At 32.5% G+C, this 27158-nt stretch overlaps 1 protein-coding gene across 1 annotated transcript in view; it reads left to right on the top strand.

The window, feature by feature from the left end:
* CDH18 (cadherin 18) overlaps positions 1-27158 on the top strand; it is a 328121-nt gene that overhangs the window by 267290 nt on the left and 33673 nt on the right. Inside the window, exon 8 of the mRNA XM_059919221.1 lies at positions 20844-20965. Coding sequence (XP_059775204.1) covers positions 20844-20965 — 122 coding nt within the window. The remainder of the gene's footprint in view (positions 1-20843; positions 20966-27158) is intronic.

The raw sequence follows: 27158 nt of genomic DNA, 5'->3' as shown, positions 1-27158 counted from the left end.
TCAAAGTCTGATTCTCTAGGAATTCCTCCTCCCGTTGCCAGACCCCCAGGTTGGGAAGCCTGACGTGGGGCTCAGAACCATCACTCCAGTTGGTGGAGTTCTGTGGTATAAGCGTTCTCCAGTTTGTAAGTCACACACACAGCAGTTATGGGATTTGATTTTACTTGTGATTGTGCCCCTCCTACCATCTCACTGTGGCTTCTCCTTTGTCTTTGGATGTTGGATATCTTTTTTGGTGAGTTCCAGTGTCTTCCTGTCAATGATTGTTCAGCAGTTAGTTGTGATTGCAATGCTTGCGCAAGAGGGAGTTGTGGTGATAAATTTTTAAGGGACTAGAGAAACATGAAAACATGGTGACTTAATCTCTGTAAGAGGACCAGTGAAGATTTCATAGAGTGGATAATTCATGGATTCAGCCTTGAGATGAATAAAGATTAGCCTGCATTCTGCTGTCAGCTGTACCTGTTTTATTCAGGGTGCTACAGAGAAACAGAACCAATAGGATTCAGAATCAATATAGTGATTCATTTTGAGGAATTGGCTTATGTTGGCTCCTGCAGTTATGGAGACTGGCAAGTCTAAAATCCTCAGATCCCATGTCCTAGGGTACATCTTAAGGCCAGAACCAGGGAGAGCCAATGCCTCGAAGGCCATCAGGCAAGAGAATTCTCTCTTATTTGAAGGAGGATCAGCCTTTGGTTCTATTCAGGTCTTCAGCTGACTGCATAAAGCCCACTCACATAATGGAGAACAATCTGCTTTACTCAGTCTCCCAATTTAAATGTTAATCTTATCTAGAGACAGCCTCACAAAAACACACAGAATAATGTTTGACCAAATATCTGGGACCCCCATGAATTAGAAACTGGTTGTGGCCCAGTGTCCTGGGTTTTATCAGGCCCTATCGGTGATTCTCATTCATTCTAAAGTTTGAAAAAACACTGACCTATGTGATTCTAATGTAAATTAAGTTTAAGAAACATTGTTTTTAATAACAATTTGATTTATGTCATAGTTCCATGTAGTGCTACTCTCATGGGCATGCACACATGCGCATGCACACACACACACACAGTCACTCACACACATACACATGTCCTGTTTTTGCCTGAGAAATAAACTTCATATATGACATATATGGTTTTTCTTGATAATATTTGGCCCTCTGTTCTCAGCTTAATCCTCTGAAAAATGTATATCACGCTTTTAGTCACAGACCTTCAAACAGGCCACGTTCTTTCAATAATTTTATAATCCTTTCATCTCTCAAAGCCCTCTTCTCATTTTCTTCTGCTTTACAAACAGCTATTTTCTTTCAAGAACTATTTCAAATGTCACAACATCTGTGAAATTTTTCTCAACTCCTCAGGCAAACTTTACAGCTCCTTCCCTTCTGTACTCTATGTGGGCCTTAGAATAACGTTCATCACTTACTAGTCTTGAATATAGCACTTATCACATTTTATTGTGGTATTTTTCACCTTTACTACATTGTGAACATCTCAAATCTAAGAATCAGGTCTATTTTGTCTTTGTTTATCAGAGTATTCCCAAATTCTTAGTAAATTTCCTGACATATAGAACTGGGTTAATAAAATTTTGTTGAATTCATGAATATTCTTTGCCCTCATTTCTCCACCCACCTTAATTACCCAACAACTTCATCATTCACTACACATTGCAATGATCACTGTATATTTCCCATTTTACCTAAAATATTCGATTTCTCCTTGTTCCATGCACTGAATGTGAGAATGTATTCTATCTGATCAATACACCGAAATGGGACTCTCTTTCATTAATTGCTTGCATGACAGTTGTACTTCCAAAGGAGTCAAAGTCGAAGAGATGCTTGTTTATTCATACTTCTAATGAGTCCAAAAGGTTCTGCTGTCTCCAGAGTTCACAGTTTAAGCAACAATAACAACAACTGCATGTTTGTGCATTGATATGAAGATTTGCCTCAGCTCCCTGTTTCATTTTTTCTCTCAGATTATATGCATAATTCAAGTCCAGAAACCAATGTGTACATGTTCTTTATTCACTGAATCTTTCTCATTTTTCCCCTTCAATTCTCATGCAAACATATTCAAAGATTAGCATCCACAAATTTCAAATTTAGTCCAATTGTTAACTGCAGGCAATGGAAATTAAATTTAGATTTTATGAACTCATTCCTTGTTGTCTTCTAATCTGAAATTAATTTTTGTTAGCAGCTGCAGCTAGCAATATAAAACCCTGTTACTGAAGAGTGGGTGGTTTTAAGTCCCTTTGGCTTCTACACATTCTTTTGTTATTGTCAGTGTGCTTATTTTGATATATAAAATTTGTCTTCCACAATGTGTTCATATTAGCAATTTCCCTCGCACACAAAAGTTCCTAATGGGCCCTTTTTCCTTAGCACACAAAGGGAATAACACACAAAGAAGCTGGCATTGCTTTAACCAATGATCAAAAGTAATACAATAAAATACTTTTCTGAAATTTTTATTTATACATGCATGGGTCAGTGTATTAGTTACCTATAGCCATATGACAGATTACTCCAAAATATCAAAAAAAATTCAATTTGGTCTAAGATTTAAAATAAATTTATTGGTTCATTTACCTGCAAATTTCTTAGGTGAATCGGGCTTCAGGCTTACTTTGATCAGGTATCTATCTCCATTTCTCTGTGATTTTTCCATTTCTGCATTTCTTTTTATCTCATATTTTGCTTTAATGTTGCTATATTATAGTAACAAGCAACTAGTACTACGTTAACTTTTAGTATATTAACAGGATGAATGCCAACTTAAGGTGGGATACACTCAACCTCATTCACACCCAGAGTGAGATAAATTGTCACTTTGGACAACCATTAAAAACATTGCTCCAATTAAGTCATTTATGAACTAACCTCCATTCACTGTCTTTAACAATAATATTTAATACACAAAATGTGCCCATAATTTAATTACTTGGTGTAGCAAAATGTATGGGATTGTCCACATTGGCTCAGGACCTTCGTGGTTCATATTTTTATCTTCACTTGCAGTCAATTCCATTCAAAACTCTTGGATTCTACACACAAGGAGGAGTTTGATCAGACAATTATAATATCTAATACATTCCATTTTTGTCATTGTTTACCCAATATGTCAATACATTGAGGGATTACTAATTGCACTATCCCAATCTCAGTATCAAATTCTAAAAGAATTAGAACACATTTGTTTATTCAAAAGAAACTCAAGTAACTCAAGCAATTACATACAGTCCTGCTAAATATGTATTTTATCGTTTTCCTCTCTCTACAATTCTTCAATACTTTTTCAAATTTCCTTACATACATCAGATAATCTTGCTTCTCTAGTGACATAAAATAAGACCGGTCAGAAAAGAGTGTCCACATTTTCCTTCTATCATATCTACCAACCTAACTAGTACTGTGGGCAATAATCCCCATAAATCTGGCTTCTGTAAAGTTACTGTGAATGAACTCTTCACGCCATGCTTATGGCCATCCTGCTATGTGTGCCCTGAATCCTGTCCTTCCTTGCTCACTCTGAGACATTGCACCAGTAATAATTTCTCCTCTTTCCTGTATTTTTTTTTCCTTATCTGGTACATAATTCCCCTGTCCTCAAAAACAGGCTTTATTTTCTATCTGAAAATAAAATCAACTCAAGCAAACAAAACCCAAAAACCTTCCTTGATGCACTGTTTCCCTCCAGATACACCTCTACTATTTCATTCCCTTGACTGAAAAACTCCTTGGAAGAATTGCCTGTATTCACAGTCTGCCTTTTCTCTTCTCTCAGGCTCTTTCAACCTCACTCTAAAGAATCTTATCTTTATTACTTCACCAAAATCACTCTTGTCCTTCATACTGCAAAATCCAAGGTATAGTTCTCATGCCTCCATTTGCTCAAAGAATTTGCAAATCTGACACAATTGACACAACTCCTTCAAGAAATAAGTTCTTTCTTTAGCTAAAGGAAACAACATTCTTATTCCTTCACCGATTCTTCTTTCTCAGCGTGCTGCTTAGTTCCTCCCAATCTCTTCATTCATTGAATTGTGGCGCCTCCCGATTTTCAGTCCTCAGACTTTTCTTGAGTTATTGCCCAAGTAATCTCATTCAATCTAATGGACTTTTGTTAACATCTACATAGAGATAACTCTTGAATTTAAATCTGTGGCAGCTTGGTCACCTTTTCCCTGAATACCATATTAGCCACTCTGATGTCTTTTTTCCGAGGTCTCAAACTCAACATGATCCAAGTAAAACTTTTCCTCAAAATCCAATTTCTCTGTAAATTTGCTCCTCCAGATACCTTATCCATCTCAACGATGGTCATAGTCTTCAGATCGCTATGTAAATCACCCAGGGTCACATTCGACTCTTCTCTTTCTGTCATGCTGCACTTCTAGTTCATCAGACACTTCTGTCAGATATACTTTAAAAAATATCCATGAGGCCACCACTTCTTCCTATTTCCATCACTCCCACCCCTGTCTAAACAACCATCACTCCCACTGGATTATTGCAATAGCTTTCTAAATAGTCTAAATAGTCTTTAACCCTTGCCTCCTTTAATCTGCCGTAATGCTCCTTTTAAATCATAAGTAATACCACGTAGTTATTTTTTTCAGTATGACAAAATACTCCCAAAGAAATTAAGGCTGCAAAACATGACAGTCATATAGGGTGAACCAAGATACACACACACACACACACACACACACACATTCACACTCACATCCTGCCAAACAAAGCGTAAAGATAAGGCATGTCTTCCGTTTTCAACTTAGTTCTGGGTAGAGGAAGTGAAAATGTGAAAATGTTACCTGTTAGAAACACTGAGTATGTGACACTTCTTACATGTCATTTCACATCACGTTGGCCTCAATGACTCTTTGACAAGTGTGAAACAGAAATGTTTTCAAACAACTAAAGTTGAGGAGGTTAACATTGTTACTTTGGAAGTTCTTAGAAAGAAAGAAAATTATCTCAGAAGGAAAGTTTAAGATTCAGTAAGGAATGATGACAAAGCAAATGGTACACATGAGGACACTGACTCTGTAATAACATAAAATGTCAAATTTGACGGATTAACAAAACCTCAAGCATCATCATCATCACCATAACTTATAGGCATAAACTTGCAAGACTTGATTGGAATTAAAGCATTTAAAAGTTCTTGCAGGGCTTCCCTCGTGGCACAGAGGTTAAGAATCTGTCTGCCAATGCAGGGGACACGGGTCTGAGCCTTCGTCGAGGAAGATCCCACATGCCACGGAGCAACTAAGCCCATGTGCCACAACTACTGAGCCTGCACTCTAGAGCTCGTGAGCCACAACTACTGAGCCTGCACTCTAGAGCCCACGAGCCACAACTACTGAAGCCTGCACACCTAGAGCCCATGCTCCGCAACAAGAGAAGCCACCGCAATGAGAAGCCCATGCACTGCAACAAAGAGTAGCCCCCGCTCACCTCAAGTAGAGAAAGCCTGTGCGCAGCAACAAAGACCCAACACAGCCAAAAATAAATAAATAAATAAATAAATAAATAAATAAATAAATAAATAAATAAAATAACAGTTCTTGTAATGTTCAGGAAGAAAGTGAAGATGCCAATTGTTTTTAGATTTTCCAGAGTTACACAAGCATGTTAACATTTCTAGATTAAAAAAATAAAAGAAATTTAGTATACAGATGTAAAATTAGAACGGAAATTTAATAAGAATAAAACCTTAATCTACTGGAAAGTAATATTAGAAAGGATTAAAAACAGACAAATTAGGACAAATTTGAAGCACACAGTAAAGTGGTAAAAATATATATTAATAACCAAAGTGGCATAAGTGAGATAAACAAACAATGTTACCATACTGGAGTGAAATAAGAAAAAATAATCTTTATGCTATTCCTAATAGGCACATGATAAGATATAAAGATATAGAAAGTTTTAAAATAATAGAATACAATAAAAAAATAGACAATACTAACCAAAAGAAATCTGGCAGAACTGTTAGTATCAGACAAAATATATTTTAAAACAAAAAGCTATCAGGATGATAAGAAAGTCACCCAGTGATGTAACCATTTGGAACTTGTATGTACCTAATTAAATGCATTCAAAATAAACAAAAAACATAATCATGGAGGAAAATGGTAACAGATCTCTCTCAGAAACATTTTATTAAGCAGACCAAAAAGTCAGTAATGATAAAAGTGTTTCAAAGAACAAAAGAAAAACACTTGAGTTTAACTACATATATATGTATATATATTTTACAGTAAACTTAAAGAATACATATCATTTTCAAACAACACATAAAGCAAAATATACTAACATTGATGACATATTAAACCACATAGCAATTTTGAAAAGTAAATGTGTTAATACAATTTGCATCCTTTGAAAACCATGCAAATTGCTAAAAGACAGTTATTGGCAGGCCAGTGGGGAGAATGGACAGCCACTGCAACAAACAGTTGAAGACAGAGGTATGTCATCTGACTCTGAAAATGAAAGTACACTGGGTTTCCCTGGTGGCGCAGTGGTTGAGGGTCTGCCTGCTAATGCAGGGGACACGGGTTCGAGCCCTGGTCTGGGAAGATCCCACATGCCGCGGAGCAACTAGGCCCGTGAGCCACAACTACTGAGCCTGCGCGTCTGGAGCCTGTGCTCCGCAACAAGAGAGGCCGCGATAGTGAGAGGCCCGCGCACCGCGTTGAAGAGTGGCCCCCGCTCGCCGCAACTGGAGAAAGCCCTCGCACGAAACGAAGACCCAACACAGCTAAAAATAAATAAATAAAGTAGCTATTAATTAAAAACAAAACAAACAAAAAACAAGATTATTTGGCTTCACCCTCAGAGTCTCTGACTCTGTAGATCTGGGGTGGGGACAATACTTAAAAAAAAAAAAAAAAAATGAAAGTACACTTATTTAGCTACCTCACAACCATAAAAAATAAGCACTTCCAATTTGTGGAGGAAAAAAATTAAACCTTAAATGAAATGTAGGATAATATGACTATGACTTAGGAAAAGGGAAAGTTTTGTAAAAGTACAAATTGTAAAACCCTTAAAGGAAGACACTGATAAACAAAACTATGAAAATTGTGCTTAGCTGGTAATTAGAACATAATTTGAAATAATGAATGAAGATATGTATATGTATGTGTATGTACACACATATCTCTATTAATATATGGATACATTAAAATAATTGGACCAACTATTTTTCAACTGGTGTTGTAAGATATATCAAATATTGATATACTGATATCTTAAGTATATAGTCAGTTTAAGTAATAAAATAAACACTAATTTAAGAGCCACCCACCTTGAAGAAATAAGCTTTACATGTGCCTCACTGTGACATTCCTCTCCATTCCACCCAGAGCTCATCAATATTGAATTTTGTATTATTTGTTCCTTTGTTTTCTTTATAGTTTTACCAAATACAGTTTGGCCATTTATCTATATTTATGTATATAACTGCATCTTTATATTTATTGACTCATGGGCATTGTAAATATAAGTGGCCTAATATTATATGCAGTTTCTGTGAATTTTCTTTTTTTTTGGTGCTGTGTTTTAAAGATTCATCCATGTAGAGAAGTACAGCAAAAATTTATTCATTTTCACTGTGATGAGAAAATAAATGTATTTTAACTAATGCGTACAACTTCCAATGGCTTTGGGTTGTTTTCTATTTTTTATAGCTTCAGGTATTATTAATATTGCTGATATTACTTGTCTTATACATGGTTCTTATTGCATGTGAAAAACTTCTCTAGGTATATACGAAGAGTGCACATACTAAGAGCATATATGTCTAGAAGTATTCTCAAATGTTTTTCAAAAAGAGAATGTTTAACATATGTTTTTAATAAATATGTAACGATATTCAATGATTGACTCTGAAATTAGTGTGTATGTTTAATATGTGAGTTAAAGATCTCAACCAATAGATTTCATTTTATGCAGAAAAATTCCACTCTAAAATGTTTGTATTCAGTTCCAAAATGACACTAACTGTCCTAAGTCTCACCTTTCTTGTTCCTTGAAATTGTAAGAATTTAAAGGTTATAGAAAAGATGTTTTAATATCTTGTATATGAATCTGGACACATTTTAGATTTTTTATAAATGTAGACTGCTCTGGCTTTTTTATTGTTTTCATTATATATACTTCTCCACTTTTACTTCTATATTCATGAAGGGTATTGATTTATATCTAATTAATTATCATTGTATTATCAATAAAGTTCTTACATTTTCTAGTAGGCAGTAATGCATAATACTTAAGAATACTAAATCTGAAGTAAGGGAGGCTCTAGTTAGATTCTGTTTCCGTTCATTATAAGTAGTTGGAACTTGGGGAAATTACTTAACAAAAATATTACATATTTTCTTATCTATAACAAAGGATTACAGTAAGGATTAAATGAAGTATCTTCACCCAGTATCTGGCACATGGTATCATAATAAATGTCAGTTCTTATCATTATTATAAATATGACTGAACTATATGCTAAATTAATATCAGTCATTACTTGGTATATCTTCATGGGGCTTAGGGACAAAATTACATTTTGGAAACTACTAAAAAGTAGCACACAGATCAAAAAGTTGGAAATACATTTTTATAAATTATTATATATAATGATAAAATATTCTAGCATCTATGTCAACATTTAGAAAATGATTTTACATTGGAGCCCTGTTAAAATACATTAATTAAACTCTCTTAACTATGATTGATTTTGTGTAACACTTACTTAGTTGATGCCCACAATCAACTGTATGCCAGTAATTAGAATAGGATTCTGTCTAGGATATATGAGCATTCTCTTCTCCATAACTAAGGGTCTTTTTTTAAAAAAAGGATAATACTGACATTTACTAAAACGTACAGATCTCCTTACACTTCAATGGATTTTCAAAGGCACACTTCCATGTAATTACATCCCTATCAAGATACAGGACATTTCTGTACCTTCAGAGTGGTTCTCCTTTACAGTCAATCCCCTTACCCTTCATTCCTCAGCGGTAACAAAATTGTGATTTATTCTGTCACGTTCAATTTATAGAATTTCATATAAATGGAATCAACAAGTGTATAAGATTTGGGTTATACAGTATATATACTTTGAGCTGCTTTTGAACAACATAATATTTTGAAATTAAACCATATTTCTTAGTAGCAGTAATTTATTTCTTGTTATTTATAAATAATATTCCTTTATGAATATAACATAATTTGTCTATTTTTCTGTTGATGAGCGGTTAATTTGTTTCCTGTTTGGGGCTATTATTTGTAAAGCTCCTATAAATATTTGTACCCAGTATTTGTATGGCTATGTTTTCATTTTTCTGGATAAATACCTATGAGTTGAATGTTTCCATCACACAATATGTGCACGTTTAACTTTATGAAAAACAAACTATTTTTCAATGTTGCTGTAACATTTTTCATTGTTAGAGATTTCAGTAATTAAAATGGGAAACAGAAGCTTAGGTTATTTTCCTTATCAAAACTATGTTCCTTGGAGCCACAATATTATGATGGTTTTCGTGCTCTTGTACATTGGATGTCTTAAGCTGAGTGCAGTTTAGGGGATCCTTTCTAATTACAGGAAGGTACTTCTTTCCTTCAACACTGTGATCTGACCTGGGACAAATCCGTACTATACACTATGTAAATGGCTAACAAGTCAATTGCAAACCAAGTGAATGTACAAATCTTAGTGCTGGTGCTGAAATCTCTTCAGGAGAGTCATCATGATCTCAAAGTTTGTTTCAAAATTTGCAAGCGTCAAGTGTCAATCATAACTGAAGATGGAACAGTAATGAATGTTGAATTCTCATGCTTTAGGTGTACTTCTTTATTAGAGTTTTTGGTTCTCTGCTACTTTTACCATACTGTTTCATTTAAATTTCCCACATGCTAACTTCATTTGTGCGATTGAAATAAAATTGCAGTATATAAAAAAATATTAAAAAATAAAATAAAAAATAAAAACATGAGAATTCTGGCTCTGTGCCTCATCATTTGGAGTGGATAATCTCTTTAAATTTTAGCCATTCATTTGGGAGTGTAGTAGAGTTACATTGTGTTACTAATTTCTGTATCTTTAATGATAAAAGATGCTAAACAGTTTTTCACATCTGTACTGGTCATATGTATATATTACTCTGTGATAGCATTTGCCCACTTTGTTTTGAGTTGATTTCTTATAATTAAATATTGTAAGAATTATTTTTATATACTGAACATAAATTATTGGAGATATAACATAATATGAATATTTCCATTATGAGCCTTGCTGTTTTGTTTACTTAATTGTATTTTTCGAAGAACAGAAAATTATAATTATCATGAGTTAACATTATCAGATTTTCTTTTATAATGTCATCCCTTTGCCTTGTCTATAACATGTTTGCCTACCCAGGACTGTGAATATTTTCTTCTAATAGCTTTGTATTTTTAGTTTGTAAGTTTAGGTTCAACCCTCATCTAGAATTGTTTGTGCCTGAGTGATGTAGGGATGGGAGTAGATTATTTTCCCATACAGGAAAATGACTGAATCACTTTGGAAAATTTGACAAAAATCAATTTACCATATACGCCTGTTACTATTTTTGGATACTCTTTCCTGTTCTATTGATTTCTTTGTCTACACTACTATATGTGTCTGTATGCCAATGGCACATTATCTTCATTACTGTAACTTTACAGAGAATTTTGAAATCAGGAAGCAAAAGGTTTACAACTATGATCATCATTTTCACAATGGATTTAGAATTCTGGATTTTTTTTGCATTTCCTTATAAGTTTTAGAAACAGTATGCCAATTTCTACCAAAAAAAGAAAAAAAGCTGCTGAGATTTGGATTGGTATTGGATTAAAATTTATAAATCATTTGGGGAGAATTGACATTTTAATAGTGTCAAATCTTCTAATCCATGTATATGGTATATATCTCCATTAATTTAATTATTCCTTGATTTCTCCCAGCAATGTATTGTAGTTTTCATGTGGAAGTATTATGCATCTTTTGTAAAATTTGTCTCTGAGAATTTTGTGATTTTTTTAGGCCGTTTTACACATTTTTAAACAAATATTTATTAATTAAAGCTTTATTTCCATAATATTTAAATTTAAAAATCTAATATCATTATTCATAATACAATTAATATCTAAACTAAGTGATACTGTTTCTTGGCTCCAAATCAAAAATCTCAGAATATATCACTGTTTTGTTTAGAAGTCAGATTTATAAAGCAGTAATTTACATAGTAACATCACTTTTTTTTAAGTATAAATTTTGGTGAATTTTGCAGAGACATCTAGTCATATGAATAATGCCACAAAAATGATATAGCATAATTCTATCACTTTCAGAAAGTTCTCTTTGAAATGATTTCCCTTCCCCTACTTCCAAATCTTAGAAACTAGTGATTGATTTCTGAGTCAATAGTTTTGCTTTTCCTAGATGTAATAAAAATGAAAGGTAAAACATATAGACTCTTTCGATTGGCTTTTTTTCATATAGCATATGCTTTTGATATCTGTCCATGACTTTATCAATAGGTAATTACCAGTTATTCTCTTATATGAATGTATACCACACTGTTATTTTTAAATTTGTTGATGGAAATATGACTTGTTTCCACCTTTTAGCTATTCTAAATAAAGCTTCTATCAATATTTACAATCAGATTTTCTGAGGACATATGTTTTAGTTTACCTTGGGTCAAGAGGTAGAGGTGGAATTTTTGGGCCAAATAGTATGTTTAAGTTATAAAAATATGCCGAATTGTTTCCCAAAGTGGCTATTACCATTGCCACCAACAGTTACTCCTCAGCCTTGACATTGTCAGTGTATCCACCCCCCCATTCTAGTGTGTAGGGACATAACATTGTTATTTCAATTTGCATTTCACTACAGACTAGTGATGCTGAAAATATTTTTATGTGCTTACATCTATATATCTGCTGTGGTGAAATTGCTGTTAAAATTTGTGCACATTTTTATAAGGTTGCTTAGCTTTTTAGAATTTAGTTTTGAGATTTTAATATATTATGGATATATGACTTTATCAGGTATCTGCTTTTCAAATATTTTTTCATATTCTGTGTCTTATCTTTTCATTTCCTTAATAAACATTACTTTACAGAGCTGTTTGAGGAAGGGCAAGTTTTTGGAAAAAGTATAATTGTATATTTTTGGTTTATTTTATGATTCTTGACTTTTTTGGCATTATCTAAGAAATGTTTGCTAAAACATAAGGTAATAAATCTTTTACCATATTAGTTATTATATATTTAAATGTAAGGTTTTACATTTTGGTCTATGGTTTACTTTGAGCCATGTTTTGTATATAATGAGAGGTAAGAATCAAGATTAATTTACTTTACACATGAATTTACAACATACCCACAATTTGTTATAAATGCTAATATTTATCTACTCAATTATCATGACAACTTTGACCGTAAACACTGGACTCTCTTCCATGCATACCAACAGTTTTATTTATATATATATATAAAAAATATATAATTTATAATATTATATAAATTATATAATAAATATATTATAAAACTTCAGGGAATTTCATAAAAAAATGTTGCTGTACTTAAATTATTTTGAATTTATCTTCATGTTTTCCTTCACTTGGATTAAATCAATTTTGGATTCTTCGACGAGGCAGTGCATGTGGTTTTTACAGGACTGATGACAGTAACCCCAAGCAGCCCATCCATTCTCAGAGATAAGACTTTATCTCTACATCCAGAGATCTGAGATTGGTGAATGATTATATAGTCAAATATTTTAATACAAATATTTAAAATATATATGTATCTAATTTGTATTAATGAATTCTTGTTAGCTATTTTGTTATAATTAACAAAACCACTTTGAGGTGTTGGCTGTATATGATAAGAAAATTTTTATTATCCTTATATTGCTCATGCAGAAAATGAAAAAGAATATAAAATGATTTATTTTATTAGTGAACTTTTAGGTAGCATAAAAATATGACTGCAAATATAAGCTCAAAGGACAGAACAATAGTTGATCACAAGCTGAATTTTGGGAACCCTAACAAAGATAAAAGCTATAATAGTTCATAGGCATTACAGAAGAATAGACCAAGATGGAAAATAAATGTTAAAACTGAATTATTACTTAAAACATAGAAAATAAACATTACATTTGTTAGATTTTTTAATATAATTGAATGGGCCAATTGTGACATTTTAATAGAGTTTTTTAAAAACGTATTTTTAATTAATTTTATAATCAATAGCAAATACTTAGATTGCCCAACCCAATGTAATGATTTTCACATAGAGGTGAATTATTTTGACTACAGTTCTGATTTATAGAACAAAGACAGTGTTCATTCTTGAAATAAAAGATATGACAAAGTTTTGAAGCCTCCGACTTATACTAATCTCAGGCAATAACACTAAAGACATATTAGAAGTGTTGGAGGATCTATGGGTAACTAGGAAAAAAATAATGTCCTTAAGGAAGCTGAGATTTATTTTAAGTAATTCACTTCAACCTGGGATCTTTATTGATGACCAGGGTGTTAATAAGATTTTATATTGTAAACTGACAAAAAATTAAATAAATTCATGGAATGAGTTTTGAGTGATGCATTTCTAATTGCCTTATAATTTTTGAAGGTGCTTCTAGGCAAGTATTAGTTTTCTTTAACTATTATGAAATAAGTAAGTGATCTAAAACATGTAGGGTTGCTTTAGTTTTCTATTGTATAATAATCACAGAATGCTTTATTTTAAACCATTTTGTTTGACTACAGGAAAGAGATGTTTGAGGATTAATCTACTAGATATAAGATATATATTCTTATCCATTATGACAAATTATTTTTATTACAATATTTGATTTCTCAATTACTATTTAAACAAGATATAAAGAAGGGAAAGAAGGAGAGAAAAAAGGGCATATTAGGGACACCAGGCACATACCAGACATTGTGATAATTTTTTCCATAAAGTAATTCTTACATATATTAAATACATATTAATGAGTTTTTCTATTACTTATTAACTATTTTATCTTATTTTTTGCCTATATATTAAATGACTTTCATATACAAGATTTTAAAAAGACAAGAAAAAATATCAAAACTACCTTTGTTTCCAAACAACTATACCATGTGGAATATTTGAGGTTCACTTGAGCACTTACTTGTTTGCAAAACTTATTTTTATATAAATTGTTTAAGGAAATGGTGGAAACATGTTTGTTCATAAATAAAATATTAGCCAAGCATGTTAAAATGTTCTGTCACCTGTGCATATTAACTTTTGAGAGTGCAGACTGTTTTGGTTTGTAGATATTTGCTTATAGTGAAAGCTTTTCATAGAAATCAAAGAAGCAGACTACAAAAATAAAATTTATTAATGCATTGTTATAAGCGTGGACATTTATGAAATTTAGACAGCTATAAATGTAATCATTTAATTAAATTTGTAATCACTGCAGTTTAGTATTTTAGAAGTATATAAGCTTTTTCATTGTGAGTGAATTTTCATAAAGAAAAAGAATGAAACCACATTTTCAGAAAAATAATCTACATGATATAAACAAGAAAATTTAATATATTTATATATTTTCCAATTATTTAATGCTAACTTCAGGATATGAATAATTAGAAAGCTACTGAATTCCCCAGTAAACCTTGCTACATATACTAATGAATATGATTTAGGTTTTTAGGAGGGCATATTTAAGTAATAATGGCTTTGCAGTAAACATATGTTACATACATAAGTCACAATTTCAAAGAAGACAAATTGAAAAAATACTAATATTGAATCTGTTTTCTCCAATCCATATTGCTAATGGGAAATCTAGAGGGGGGCATATTTCACCGCTTCTGTGTTCTCTAGAGCCCAACATAGTAGCAAGTTCATATCAGATTTTCAAAGTAACTCACTAGATAAAATCGATTATTCTTCAAGTTATTGTGAATCCTCTACATATCTTTTTTATTTATTTTTATTTTTTAACATCTTTATTGGAGTATAATTGCTTTACAATGGTGTGTTAGTTTCTGCTTTATAACAAAGTGAATCAGTTATACATATACATATGTCCCCATATCTCTTTCCTCTTGTGTCTCCCTCCCTCCCACCCTCCCTATCCTACCCCTCTAGGTGGTCACAAAGCACCAAGGTGACTTCCCTGTGCTATGCAGCTGCTTCCCACTAACTATCTATTTTACGTTTGGTAGTGTGTATATGTCCATGCCACTCTCTCACTTTGTCCCAGCTTACCCTTACCCCTCCCCGTGTCCTCAAGTCCATTCTCTAGTAGGTCTGTGTCTTTATTCCCCTCTACATATCTTAACATGCCATTTGCATTTGCACTGGGATACAATCTTCACTGCATCCTTATCTCCATAGGGGGCGCTCTGCTGATGTGAGCTCCTGTTCCACCTGTACTGCATAAGACCTGGATGATTTGTACATAGTACAGGATAGTTTGTGCCGAAAAGCACATGTATAGGATTGTCAGTGTGCCATCTGTTTTGTTCTTGATTCTGTTTTGTCCTTCATTTTCAGAAAGGATTAAAATTGGTATTCTGCTCTCTCCCAGTCTCAGTGTTTTAAAGTTTACATAGCTTCCTTAATTGTTTCTCAAAAACAGTTTGGCACATTACATGATTCTTATTCCTGTTTACAGATTAAATAATTAAGGTATAGAAATAACAAATAACTTTCCAAAGTTCATGTTCCTTAAGAATTCTGGAAAGGGCCTCCTACTGACGTTTGTCTGAATATGGTGTATTTTATTTACTCTGCCATCAAAAGGACTGAAAACTGATTTTTACAAATGAAGCATGGACCTAAAAATAATAGTAGCAATAATAGAAATGTTGCATTAAGAACTCCAGGGACATTATCCAATTTTTGCCTTAGCAAAGTGCTTCTCACATACATGAATATGCTCACATTTATAGGTAAAGTGATTGGCATCCAAAGGGTAGAATACTAACCCTAGGACTGTGGGAAATGAGAAATAAAAACCCAAAGGAACTTGCCAATTTACTAATATAGATTTAGCTAATTTCATTATTGAGCAGAAAATACTAGAATGAGTGTAGGTAGGCCACAAGTGGTTATAAAACTGTAGTGGGGTTTCAGCTCTAATTATCTGGAATTTAAAGCTACAGGTTTTATACACCATCCTACTTTTAGGAAATAGACAGCAATTATTCAATTTGCATCAGTAATGACGTTAAGCTTACTCTGACATTCTGTTTTTCATAACTCTTTATCCGTATCTCCTAAGGCTCCCTTGAGAGTGCATGTCCTACAGATCATTAGTTGCATCTACAGTAAGGTTAGATTCAGTTTAACTTCCCCGCAGAACACAAAATGGTAGTAAGCCTACAGACAAATCAGTATCTGTCTGATCTCAGCCCTGTACTTTTAATCCTTAAGTGATGGAATAGTAATTGTACACTGGAGATATACAATAACATTGGAGCAACATGGAGAGAGTCTGTTTCCATCCAGAAGGATTTAGTTTCCTGTACCCAGGTATGGAATGTGGCCAGGCTATGCCAGTTCCAAAGGACAGCGTGAGCGATGCAGAGGTGGGGCAGTGAGAAGGTGATGCTTGAAAACGGTCAAATGCTTAGGTGTTTTTTTATTCTATTCCTTCCTCAAGATACAGTCTTTCCAGAATCCTCTCTTACAAAACAGTTTTCTGATACGCCAAGGTTGCTTCTAACACTTTCTGTTCAGAAAAGGAGCAGAGAACTATTTACTCATTTTAAGGCTGCTGATACCAATGATTAAAACTAACAATATTATTCTTGCCTCAGATTTCTGGAACAGATTGCTTTTGTCTGCTCTTAAATGTAAGCAAGTACCTGGTTGAGAAACATAGGACTACACTAACAAATATACAATGGTTACAATAGAAAAGATATATTTTATATAGTGGCAGTAGTGAGGCCTGAGAAGTAAACCATAACCTTGGCTTTGCCAAGATATGTCATTTAAACAGTGTCAATTTCAATTTTGTAATTTACAAAATGAGATTTCAGGCTGAATATTCTCTTTCAGTTTTAAAATTATAAAAAGATCAAGTATTAGCTTCTAGAAAAGCTTAGCAATGCTTTTTCATAATAAATCACTCTAAATAAGCAAATGTTTAAATTAGCATTTAACTAATTCTAATTTCATGGATCTATTTATCTTTATAATATAAAATATTATATTAATTAATTATCTAATATAATATATAAGCATCTCATTATCTTTCACTGTATAGTGACAAAAATTCATTAATGCCAATTCTGGTAGCTATTATATATTAAGCAATCTACACAATATATTAATTTTAAGATGTTTTTGTAACTTTTTTCTGTATAGTTAATGTAGTACTCAACAGTTACAAAGAAGATATTGCAAAACATGATAATAAATAAATTTTAACATATCACTGTACTTAAGAATTAGTGTTATTAGGAACATATCCTCAACAATATACTATTTCATTTTGCAATCAGTTATTTAGTTTTGCATGTTTTTTTTCAGCTTTGCAAAATTCTACCATATTTGAATGCAATCTTCTGAGACATTTCTGAAAAAATATTTCAGTCAACATTTTGTTTCTAAGATTGTCCCTAATGTTGCAGTTATGTTGCTATTCATTTATTTTCTCTATGATATAAATAATCACATATTGTATCTATTCAGCCGTTGCTGGACATTTGTAATTTCCTGTTGTTGTTCCTATTAATTGTGCTGGTGGTGTATGTTTTCAAGAGATTTTCCTTTGGATATGATCCAAGGAAATGGCTGGATCTTGGACGTGAGAGTATACAACCGTATGAATTATTACATGTGGTTTACTTTAATTTGCAGTCATTCCCATTGGTCTATATCCAATCCAGTACTTGGAGAATCTTGTCAAACTTCTTAATATTGTGTCAATATTGTTGGGATTAAATGATAACTTATTTTGGTTAAGCTGTATTTCTTTAAATACTATTGATGTTGAAAACTTTTTCACGTTTATTTGCCATTTATATTACTTCTGTTAAATGTTTGTCCTTTGTTTTACCCATTTTTTTATTGAGCTATCTCTTTTTCTTATTGAGTCAATACATTGCACTATATATTAGAGATACAGATCCTTTGTCAGTTGTGTGTGCTGCAAATATTTTCACTCATTTTGTGACATTTTGTCCTCTTTGTGGCATATTTGAAGGAAATGAAAAAAGTCACATTTCACTGTAATCAAATTTATCAATGCTTCCTTTATGATTAGTGCATTTTATATTTTGAAATCTTTCATGAGCTTTAATATATTACATGCTAATATTTTTTCTAAAGTATGTATAATTTTTGCCTTATATATTTAAGTCCTTAATTATTCAAAATGTATTTTTGTGTATAGTGTAGTTATGGCCCATTTTATAATGATGATAATGACGTGGTAACAAACTTTACTAAAACTATTTATGTATTTATTTATGGCTGTGTTGGGTCCTTGTTTCTGTGCGAGGGCTTTCTCTAGTTGCGGCAAGTGGGGGCCACTCTTCATCGCGGTGCGCGGGCCTCTCACTATCGCGGCCCCTCCCGTTGCGGGGCACAGGCTCCAGACGCGCAGGCTCAGTAGTTGTGGCTCACGGGCCTGGCTGCTCCGCGGCATGTGGGATCCTCCCAGACCAGGGCTCGAACCCGTGTCCCCTGCATTGGCAGGCAGACTCTCAACCACTGCGCCACCAGGGAAGCCCCTAAAACTATTTCTTGATCAATCTGTACTTTCCCCATTGATCTGCAATAGCATCATTACCATATATTAAATTTCTGTATATAGTGGATCTGTGGCTGTGTTCTGTTTTCTGTTTCTGTTTGTCTATCCCTTCGACACTGTCAAAGTGACCTAGGTTCTAATACCAAATAATAAAGCTTGATAAATGGTAGAGCAATTATCCTTTTCTGTACTTCATACAAGTCTGGACAATCTTAGTACTTATAAATCTTAGAATCGGCTTTCAATTTCTGTGAACATTTCTCATTGGATGTCTATTAGATTACATCAAAAATACACATCAATTTGGAGAGGCTGGCTTTATTTATATATTTTGTCTTCCAACCACATAGGCAATATACCTCTTAATTACTTTAGATCTACTTTAATGACATTCAGTAAAATGTTTTGCATATGTCTCTCATATATTTTGTTAGATTTATTTCAAGGATCCTTATAGCTTTGTTTATTAACTATTGTTAGTTTTTGACCATTAAGAATAATGTTTGTTGTACTTTTTGTTGTTGTTTGTTGAACGTATCCTTAATCAGCTTGAGAGGATACATTCTGTTCCTAGTTTGCTAAGAGTTTTTTTTTTTTTTTGATTTTGCTTTGTTTTGTTTAGAATGTATGGATATTAAATTTTATTTTTTGTTTTTTTCTATGTGTATTAAGATAAGCATCTATGTGTTTTTTGTCCCTCCTTTAATTCATTAACTTTTTGGATAATATTTATGCTTTTTAAAATTCCCTTCTTCATTTCTTCTCTCCCTCCCGTCTGCCTTCCTTCCTTCCTTCCTTCCTTCCTCCCTCCCTCCCTCCCTTCTTTCTTTCCTTGGTTTAATGCCAAACTATGCAAACATTCCTAGAACTAAACTGATGACAGGCTTTCATTTCCATTCCAGTAGAGTGGGTTTGGTATTATTTTGTTTAGTCCAATGACAGCTAATATCTCTCATGAGTGGGAGCATATGGTATTGATGTGAAAGTTTTACTGGCCACAAAAACAAGTTGTAGAGTATTTCCTCCTTACTCTGTCTTCTGGGGAAAAGATGTATAAGACTGAAGTTACCTGTATCTTTAACTTTAGATAAAATTATCTAGGCCTGATTTTTTACCTAAAAATTGAGTTTCTTTAGTTATTGTAGTACTACTCTGATTTTCTACTTCTTTTAAAAGTACCTATGGCATGTCTAATCCATCCATTTTCTTAATGGATAATTTAAAAATCCATTATCTTTAATATCTTCTGTGTATGTATATATATTCCCTTTTTCCTAATGTGTTTAGTTTTTGCCTTCTCATTAATTTTTCCATTATGAATTCTTCAGTTTTAGCTTTGATGCATAAAATAAACCAAACATTTATCTTTTCTTATATCTCAGAACTAATAAACTTACTGAAATATGAGAAGACTGCACTCAAGAAGTATTTTAAAATATTAACTGTAATGTTTTGATGTTTACCAGAGTTATATATGAATACCATGCTAAGTTCTAATTTAAATTATTCTTTATTTTTCTGCAAGTATGACTTGACACCACAAACTGCATATATTCTTCTGTAAGAAAAATTTTACCCTGGTGTAAAGAACTTTACTTTCTATTTTCTCCAAGTTGATTTAGACTTGAAACCTTGAATGTTTTAAAGATCATGTGATTTTTTTCCCCAACTACTCTGTTTTTCTTAGATTAATGATGAAACCAGTTGTTCATCCCTTAGACTCTGACAGCATACAATGAATTCTGACAACTTTCTCCCATTTCAGTTCCTGAATAACATGTAATTTCCTTGATATGACAAAATATCATTTTAGCATTCATGTCATGCCTTGGTGTTCATTCTTCATTTTTCTGTAAGTTAATGAGTTCTAACAAAGAGTGTCATCATAAAGATGTCTTTTGCCAAAAGTCCTGCTGCAGCATATGGGGCTAGTGACAAGCTACAGTATTAAGGAGATTGGTTTTAAACCAAGCCTGTAAAGTATGCATGGAAAGACTAAATGCATCCCTATGTGTTTTGCAGACAATCCGAGTTTGCTGAGCCATGTCACAGTGGTTATTAGAGTTCTGGATGTCAATGACAATCCGCCCGAACTTGCCAGGGAATATGATATTGTTGTCTGTGAAAATTCTAAGCCTGGCCAGGTAAGTTAATTTTTTCCTTCCTAACATTTGAATGGAAGAAAAATAAGCAGTTCTATTTCTATTATTCTTAGGTATAATCCTCAAAGATCCCCCAGTGTTATTTTTGTGCTTAGTAAAAAATAATTTTATAAAGCTTTATTTTAAGTACCAAATAGATTTTTTGAGACTCATAGAAAATACATTTTCTGCAGATCCCAAATGTAATTCAACAGATGAACTCATTCATGTATGCATTTATTATACCAATAAAATGATATTGAATGATTTGGGTACAGCCCTGTATTAAATGAGGAGGAAACAGTGAACTTTTCCTGTCCTAATGAAGCTTAGAGACTAGAGTGGGGAGGAGAGACTGGCCTGGTCTACGTATTTTGGAGGGAATGAGGGAGTCACATATAGTGGCCATTGAGTGGTATTGATACTAGAAGATGATTAGGTTTTAACATGAAGAGTGTGAATGATTGGTGGAGGTGGGGAGAGTGAAGGATGGAGAGAAGAGCTTGAACATGACATGAATCTGGATGTAACATGGCAGCCAGTTAAAGGAGCATGACAATTCCGAAGGGAAGCCAGTGTTTTGACGCCCATAAAGCAAGTGGGACATGGGAAGGGAACATGCATCTGTCTTCTCTGCTGTGTAACAAATTACACAAACTTAGCAGCTTAAAACAACACATATTTATCATCTCATAGTTTCTGCAGATCAGAATTCTGCTCATGGCTTAGCTAGGTCTTTGGAGGAGTCTCATAAGACGTAATCAAGCTGAGTTCTTACCTGAGGCTTGGGGATCTCTTCTGAGCTCACGTCGTTGTTGGTAGCATTCAGTTACTTTCAGCTGCAGACCTGAGAGCTTCAGGATGTTCCTTGGCTCTTCAGTGTTCCCCAGAGTTCTGAGATGCCACCCAGAGTTTGTGCGTGTGTGTGTGTGTCATATGGCTTCCCCAACATGGCCAAACAAGTAAAGAGAGTCTTCATCAAACAAGTAAAGAGAGTCTCTCTGGTGAGTCTGACAGTCTCATATAATGTAATGTAATCATTGTAATATATCAACACTTTTGCCACATTCTATTGGCCAGAAGCGGGACGCAAATCACAAAGACTTTAGGGGAAGGGATTACAAAGAGCCATGCATTCCATGATGGACACCTTGAAGTCTGTTGGCCACAGATGAATTGAGAAAAGTCAAAAGGGTCTAGGTCCAGCTGAGTCAGATAGCCCCTTTTACTATCTTTGGCAAACCAGAATAAATATATCATCCAAAATTATTTTAAATCATTTTGAAGCTTGTGACAAAATTATAGTCCTGAGAAACATTGCCTTGTGTATTTGTATATGAGGGACAATCAATTATGGCTTGCTAAAGTTATCATTGATTATATGTTTTTAATATTTCCAGGGGAGGTATTTACATATATATAAATGGAGGGCACTTTATATAAAAACATGAAATTTTCTCATGTTATCTCTCACAAGAAAATTAGAAAATATGAATGAGGACAAAATGACTGAAAATTATATTTGAAAGTATTTACAGGTTATCTGGTTTACTCTTAGCAATGTATTAAGATTATCACTTCAAGTGCTTAAATATTTTTCTATATCACCATTTCAAAAACAGTAAAGAATTTTATGGTACAGATACATAATGATTTACTTACCAAATCATACTTCAATTGTGTTAGAAATGGATGCACACATGCTGGAATTATTTTCTTAACATATATTATACAAGTACAATTGAGAAAAATGTTAAACATGCAAATAGAAAATTTAGATTTTAAAAAATTCAGCCACTTAATATAGGATTTCGATTTTGGTAATAACAGATTAGACATAGCTGAAGAGAAAATAGTGAACTGGAAAGTAGGTTAGATTAAATATTCATGTTAAAGCATGGAAAGACAAGAAGATAGAAAACATTAATAAGAATATGAAAGATATGGAACATGCAGGTCTAATACACAAGTTATACAATTCTCAGAGGGATATTAAAAAAGAGAATTGGGCAGAAGTAATATTTGAGGAGATCATGACTGAAAATTTTTCCATACTGTTGGCAAGCAACAAGTCAAAAATTCAAGAAGCATAGAGAAAAACAAAAACAAAAATCTGAGCAACTGTTTACAAAAATAACTATACCTAGATGAATTGAAATAAAATTTCAGAAATAAAATTAAGTTTAAAATTTAAAACATCTAGAGAAAAAAGACATAATACTGTTAGGGGTAATAAACGGATGTAGTGCCAGGCAAAGAGTTCTTAGATGACACCAAAAGCATAATCCATAAAAGAAAAAAATTGATAAGTTGGACTTGATCAAAACTAAACATTTTTGCTTTCTGAAAGATCCTGTTAAGAGGATAAGAAGAAAAACCACATAGTGGGAAAAGATACATGCAAACCGTTTATCCAATGAAGGATTAGTATGTAGAATATAAAAATAATACTCAAAACCTTTAAAAGAACAATTTCAAAAGCTGATTATTTAATCAGGAAGAATGAAAGATAAAAAAAAAAAAAAAGGAAAGATAAATCCAAAGAGCCAGAGATACTATCTGACAACCATGAATTCTTTTGTGTACCAAAAATCGTCCTTGAAAATAAAGGCAAGGGTCCTGGGCACGCGGTGGCGGTCGCGGCGGCGCCGGGGAGGCATGGTCTGGGAAGCCAGCGGCCGGGGAAGGGGCTTAAAAAATAAATAAATAAATAAAATAAATAAAGACAAGAAAAACTCGTATTTAGGTCAAAAAAAAAGTGAAAATTCCTTGCCAATACACACATTAAAGCTTTTTTTGGAAAAAGAAAAAAGAAAATAATCAAATTGGCATCTTGGAGTGGCAAGAATCCTTAAAGACCAAAGCAATCAGTAAATATATTGTTAACAATAAATTATTAATGAGTGAATAGAAAACAAAGGAATATTTTCTGGGGTTTAAAATATACATAGTATACATGGGAACAAGGTATCAGAAGGAAGGAGACAAAGTTAAAATATTCTAAACTCCTTAAATTTGGGGTAATTGATAAACTACTAATTTATAATAGATTTTATGTGTCAAGAATGAATACAGTAATTTTTAGTTTAAGTAATAAAATAGTAAAAGACTATGTAACTAACAAGATAATAGAAATTGGAATTTAAAATACTCCTAAATAAAGTGATGTTGACAGTTTTATTTCTTGACCTTTATTATGTTTATTAAAATGTTCATTCAATTAAATAATTCACACATATACAAAATTGTTGCATGTGATTTTATCTTGCTTTTTTATATTTTATGATACAAAGATAAAGGGAAAAAAATCGTTTTATATAGGACCTATTTTCAAGGATTCTAGAAGGGCATATTTCAAAACTAAAATGTAAAGAATAAAATATGAAGTTTATAACCAATTTAATATTTCCAAAATAACCCTGTGGATTTCTGTGACGTTTTTAAAATTCAAAGTTAGAATGACAAATTTTCATCTTTGCTGTTGAGATATAGTTTTGTTTTATAACACAAGATAAGCAAAATAAAAGAGAAAGTCTTAGTATACAAATTTATAATAGCTAGGTAGAAGTCATGGTAATTTTTTTAAAAACCAAGAAATAAGATAATAAATATGGAACAAGTAGAAAAATAAAAAGCAAACAAATATAATGTAAACTTAAAGAAGTATATATCAATATTTATGTTAAAATAAAATCACCAAAATATTTAAGAAATGTCTACAGAGAAGATTATTGTGCTGAGAGTTTTAGTATGCTTCTGCCAGAAACTGATAGAATAATCACATAAAATTTTATTAAGGAAACTAAAAATTGAATACCACAATTAACAAACTTTGCTGTTTAACAAATATAGAACATTGCATTGAACAACTTTAGATTATGCATTCTTTCAAAATTTACACAAAACATTGACCAAAATTTACCATATTCAGGACCACAAGGCAAGTATTAATAATTTTCAAAGAATTGGCCTCATTTTTATTACAATAAAATAATGCAAGATACTAATTCAAAAATATTGCTAGAAAAACTCCATCAGAAATGAAGAAAGACACTTTTAAATAAGCCATGAGCCAATAAAGTAATAAAAATTGAAAATATTCAAATGGAATGATAATCAAAATATACTGTATCAAAAAGGAAAAAAGGGCAATCAGTTTTTTACTCATTTTATGCTGACAACAAACTTTGAAATCAAAACCTGAGAAGGATATAATTTGAATTATAGATATTCTCTTTCATGAACATAGAAATACCATAAATAAAATATTGTCAAAGCAAATCCAGAAAAAATAATTACTTTAAAATGAGAAGGAGAAAAATTAAAATTCATTTTGATGGGTGAAGCCAAAGGTTTTGATAAAATTAAACATTCATTAATAATAACAATACTACTAATAATAGTGGTAATACTACTATACAGTAGTTGAATTTGTGAATAAAATTGATACTTGTGCTAAATATAAGGTCAATATAAATGTATTTCTTCTTTTTCTTTATATTAGAAACAATTAGAAAATGAAACTTAAAACACTATACCATGTAATACCACTTTAAGAAAATAAAATATCTAGAAATAAATATTGCTTTACTTAGGTATCAATTACCTAATCTATAAATAACAACTTTTAGTAAACTTAGGACCTTTCCCTCACTGAATCTTTGTTTGTTTGGTTCCTAGGTTATTCAGAGAATTTAAACTTAGATCATTTGAAATGTGACATAAAGAGTCAAAAATCATCAGCTTTTTTTAGATGTTTTCTTTTTAGACTATTTCTTTTAAAAATTTTGTTTTAATTAACTAATTAATTAATAATTTTTACTTCAAAGATAAAGTGTGATCTTGTATTAGGAGCGACTCACATGTACCAGTTTTGTAGGTGTAGGTGACACTACTAGATTTCTGAGCAGATGATACTCAGCCCTTGCTCTTGGATCAGCTGATCCTTCCCCTGTGGATGTAAACATCTTCTCTGTAATCGAAAATGCTAGTCTCAGTTTTCTGGCTTGCACTCTCTTCATATTGGCATGTGACCTTGACTTTTTCCATTGACCTCGCATGTTGTCCACTTTTTGCTCATGAGGAAGTCCATTCAGGCATTCTCACTGGCCATGCTTTCCTCTTAATGTCACATTGTTAGCCTGGGTCCTTCTGTTTTACCCTCTACACTGACCACCTAAACTCTGTAGCCTTCCTAAGAAGTAATTTAATGTGATGTTGACAAGTGGTCTCTTCATCTCTAAAATGAAGAAAATTGTCAGAATTTCAGGGCCCTTCCAAGCCTGAGATTCTATGAGTATATGACTAGATATGTCTTAAATTCCTTTAAGTGTGGGTTGTCCTGTTCTCCTCAGGTGAAAAGTTATTCCATTTTTTAGAGAGGGCTAAATCTGTGACAAACCATTTCTTTTCTGAGCCCCATTAACCATTTATATAGTATTTATCTTTTTTTCATATAACTGTTACTATTTTCAAGAAGTAATTGCTAGACCTAGCCCCCCAAAGTTCTAATATATTTTAAGTTATGTGAATACTGCTTATTCTTTGTAAACTATATTCACATTTAAGCATCATTGCTGTCTTTAGTATTGCATGATTTTCGATGTCACTGTAAGAAAACTGGATTCTTTATGTTATCTGAGCTTTTGTTTCCAACTCTTTCACCAAAATGAATTTAGACATTTCATTGAGGGAATAAAAACATCATTTTAAAAGTATTGCTTATTACACCTGCGTTTAAAGAAATCATTACCCATTCATGTAGTCAATTGTATGATTAACCCATTACAGTGGAAAGTTGTCTGAATCTTTCTATTATTTAATTTTGAGGTCTTTGGTTCATTTACTCTTATGGTTGTAGCGTTTCTGGAGAAACTGTATATTTTGATGCAGGGATGGAATAGGAAACTATTTAAATAATGATTTGTGAAATAGCTTTTCTGAAGCGTATTTGTATTGCGACAGTTCCTCTTTCTATGACAATAGCTTTTAGAATTACAGACACTTCTGTTATGGATGTTGTGCATTTAAATGTAACAGCATGTGGCTACAGCAAAGAGACTGTTTTTTTCTGAAAGCAGAGGTTCAAACCACATGTAAGAGCAGAGTTCAGGTCGATTCAGGTATCAATATAAACTTCAACAATATATTTCTCTGAGTTAATATATTTTCCTGTTCTGAAAAAAATCTTTTAAGT

This window comes from Balaenoptera ricei, chromosome 3, assembly GCF_028023285.1.
Source record: "Balaenoptera ricei isolate mBalRic1 chromosome 3, mBalRic1.hap2, whole genome shotgun sequence".
Taxonomy (NCBI): Eukaryota; Metazoa; Chordata; class Mammalia; order Artiodactyla; family Balaenopteridae; genus Balaenoptera; species Balaenoptera ricei.
The sequence above is the reverse complement of the archived record's forward strand: the minus strand, read 5'-3'. Positions and strand labels throughout refer to the sequence as shown.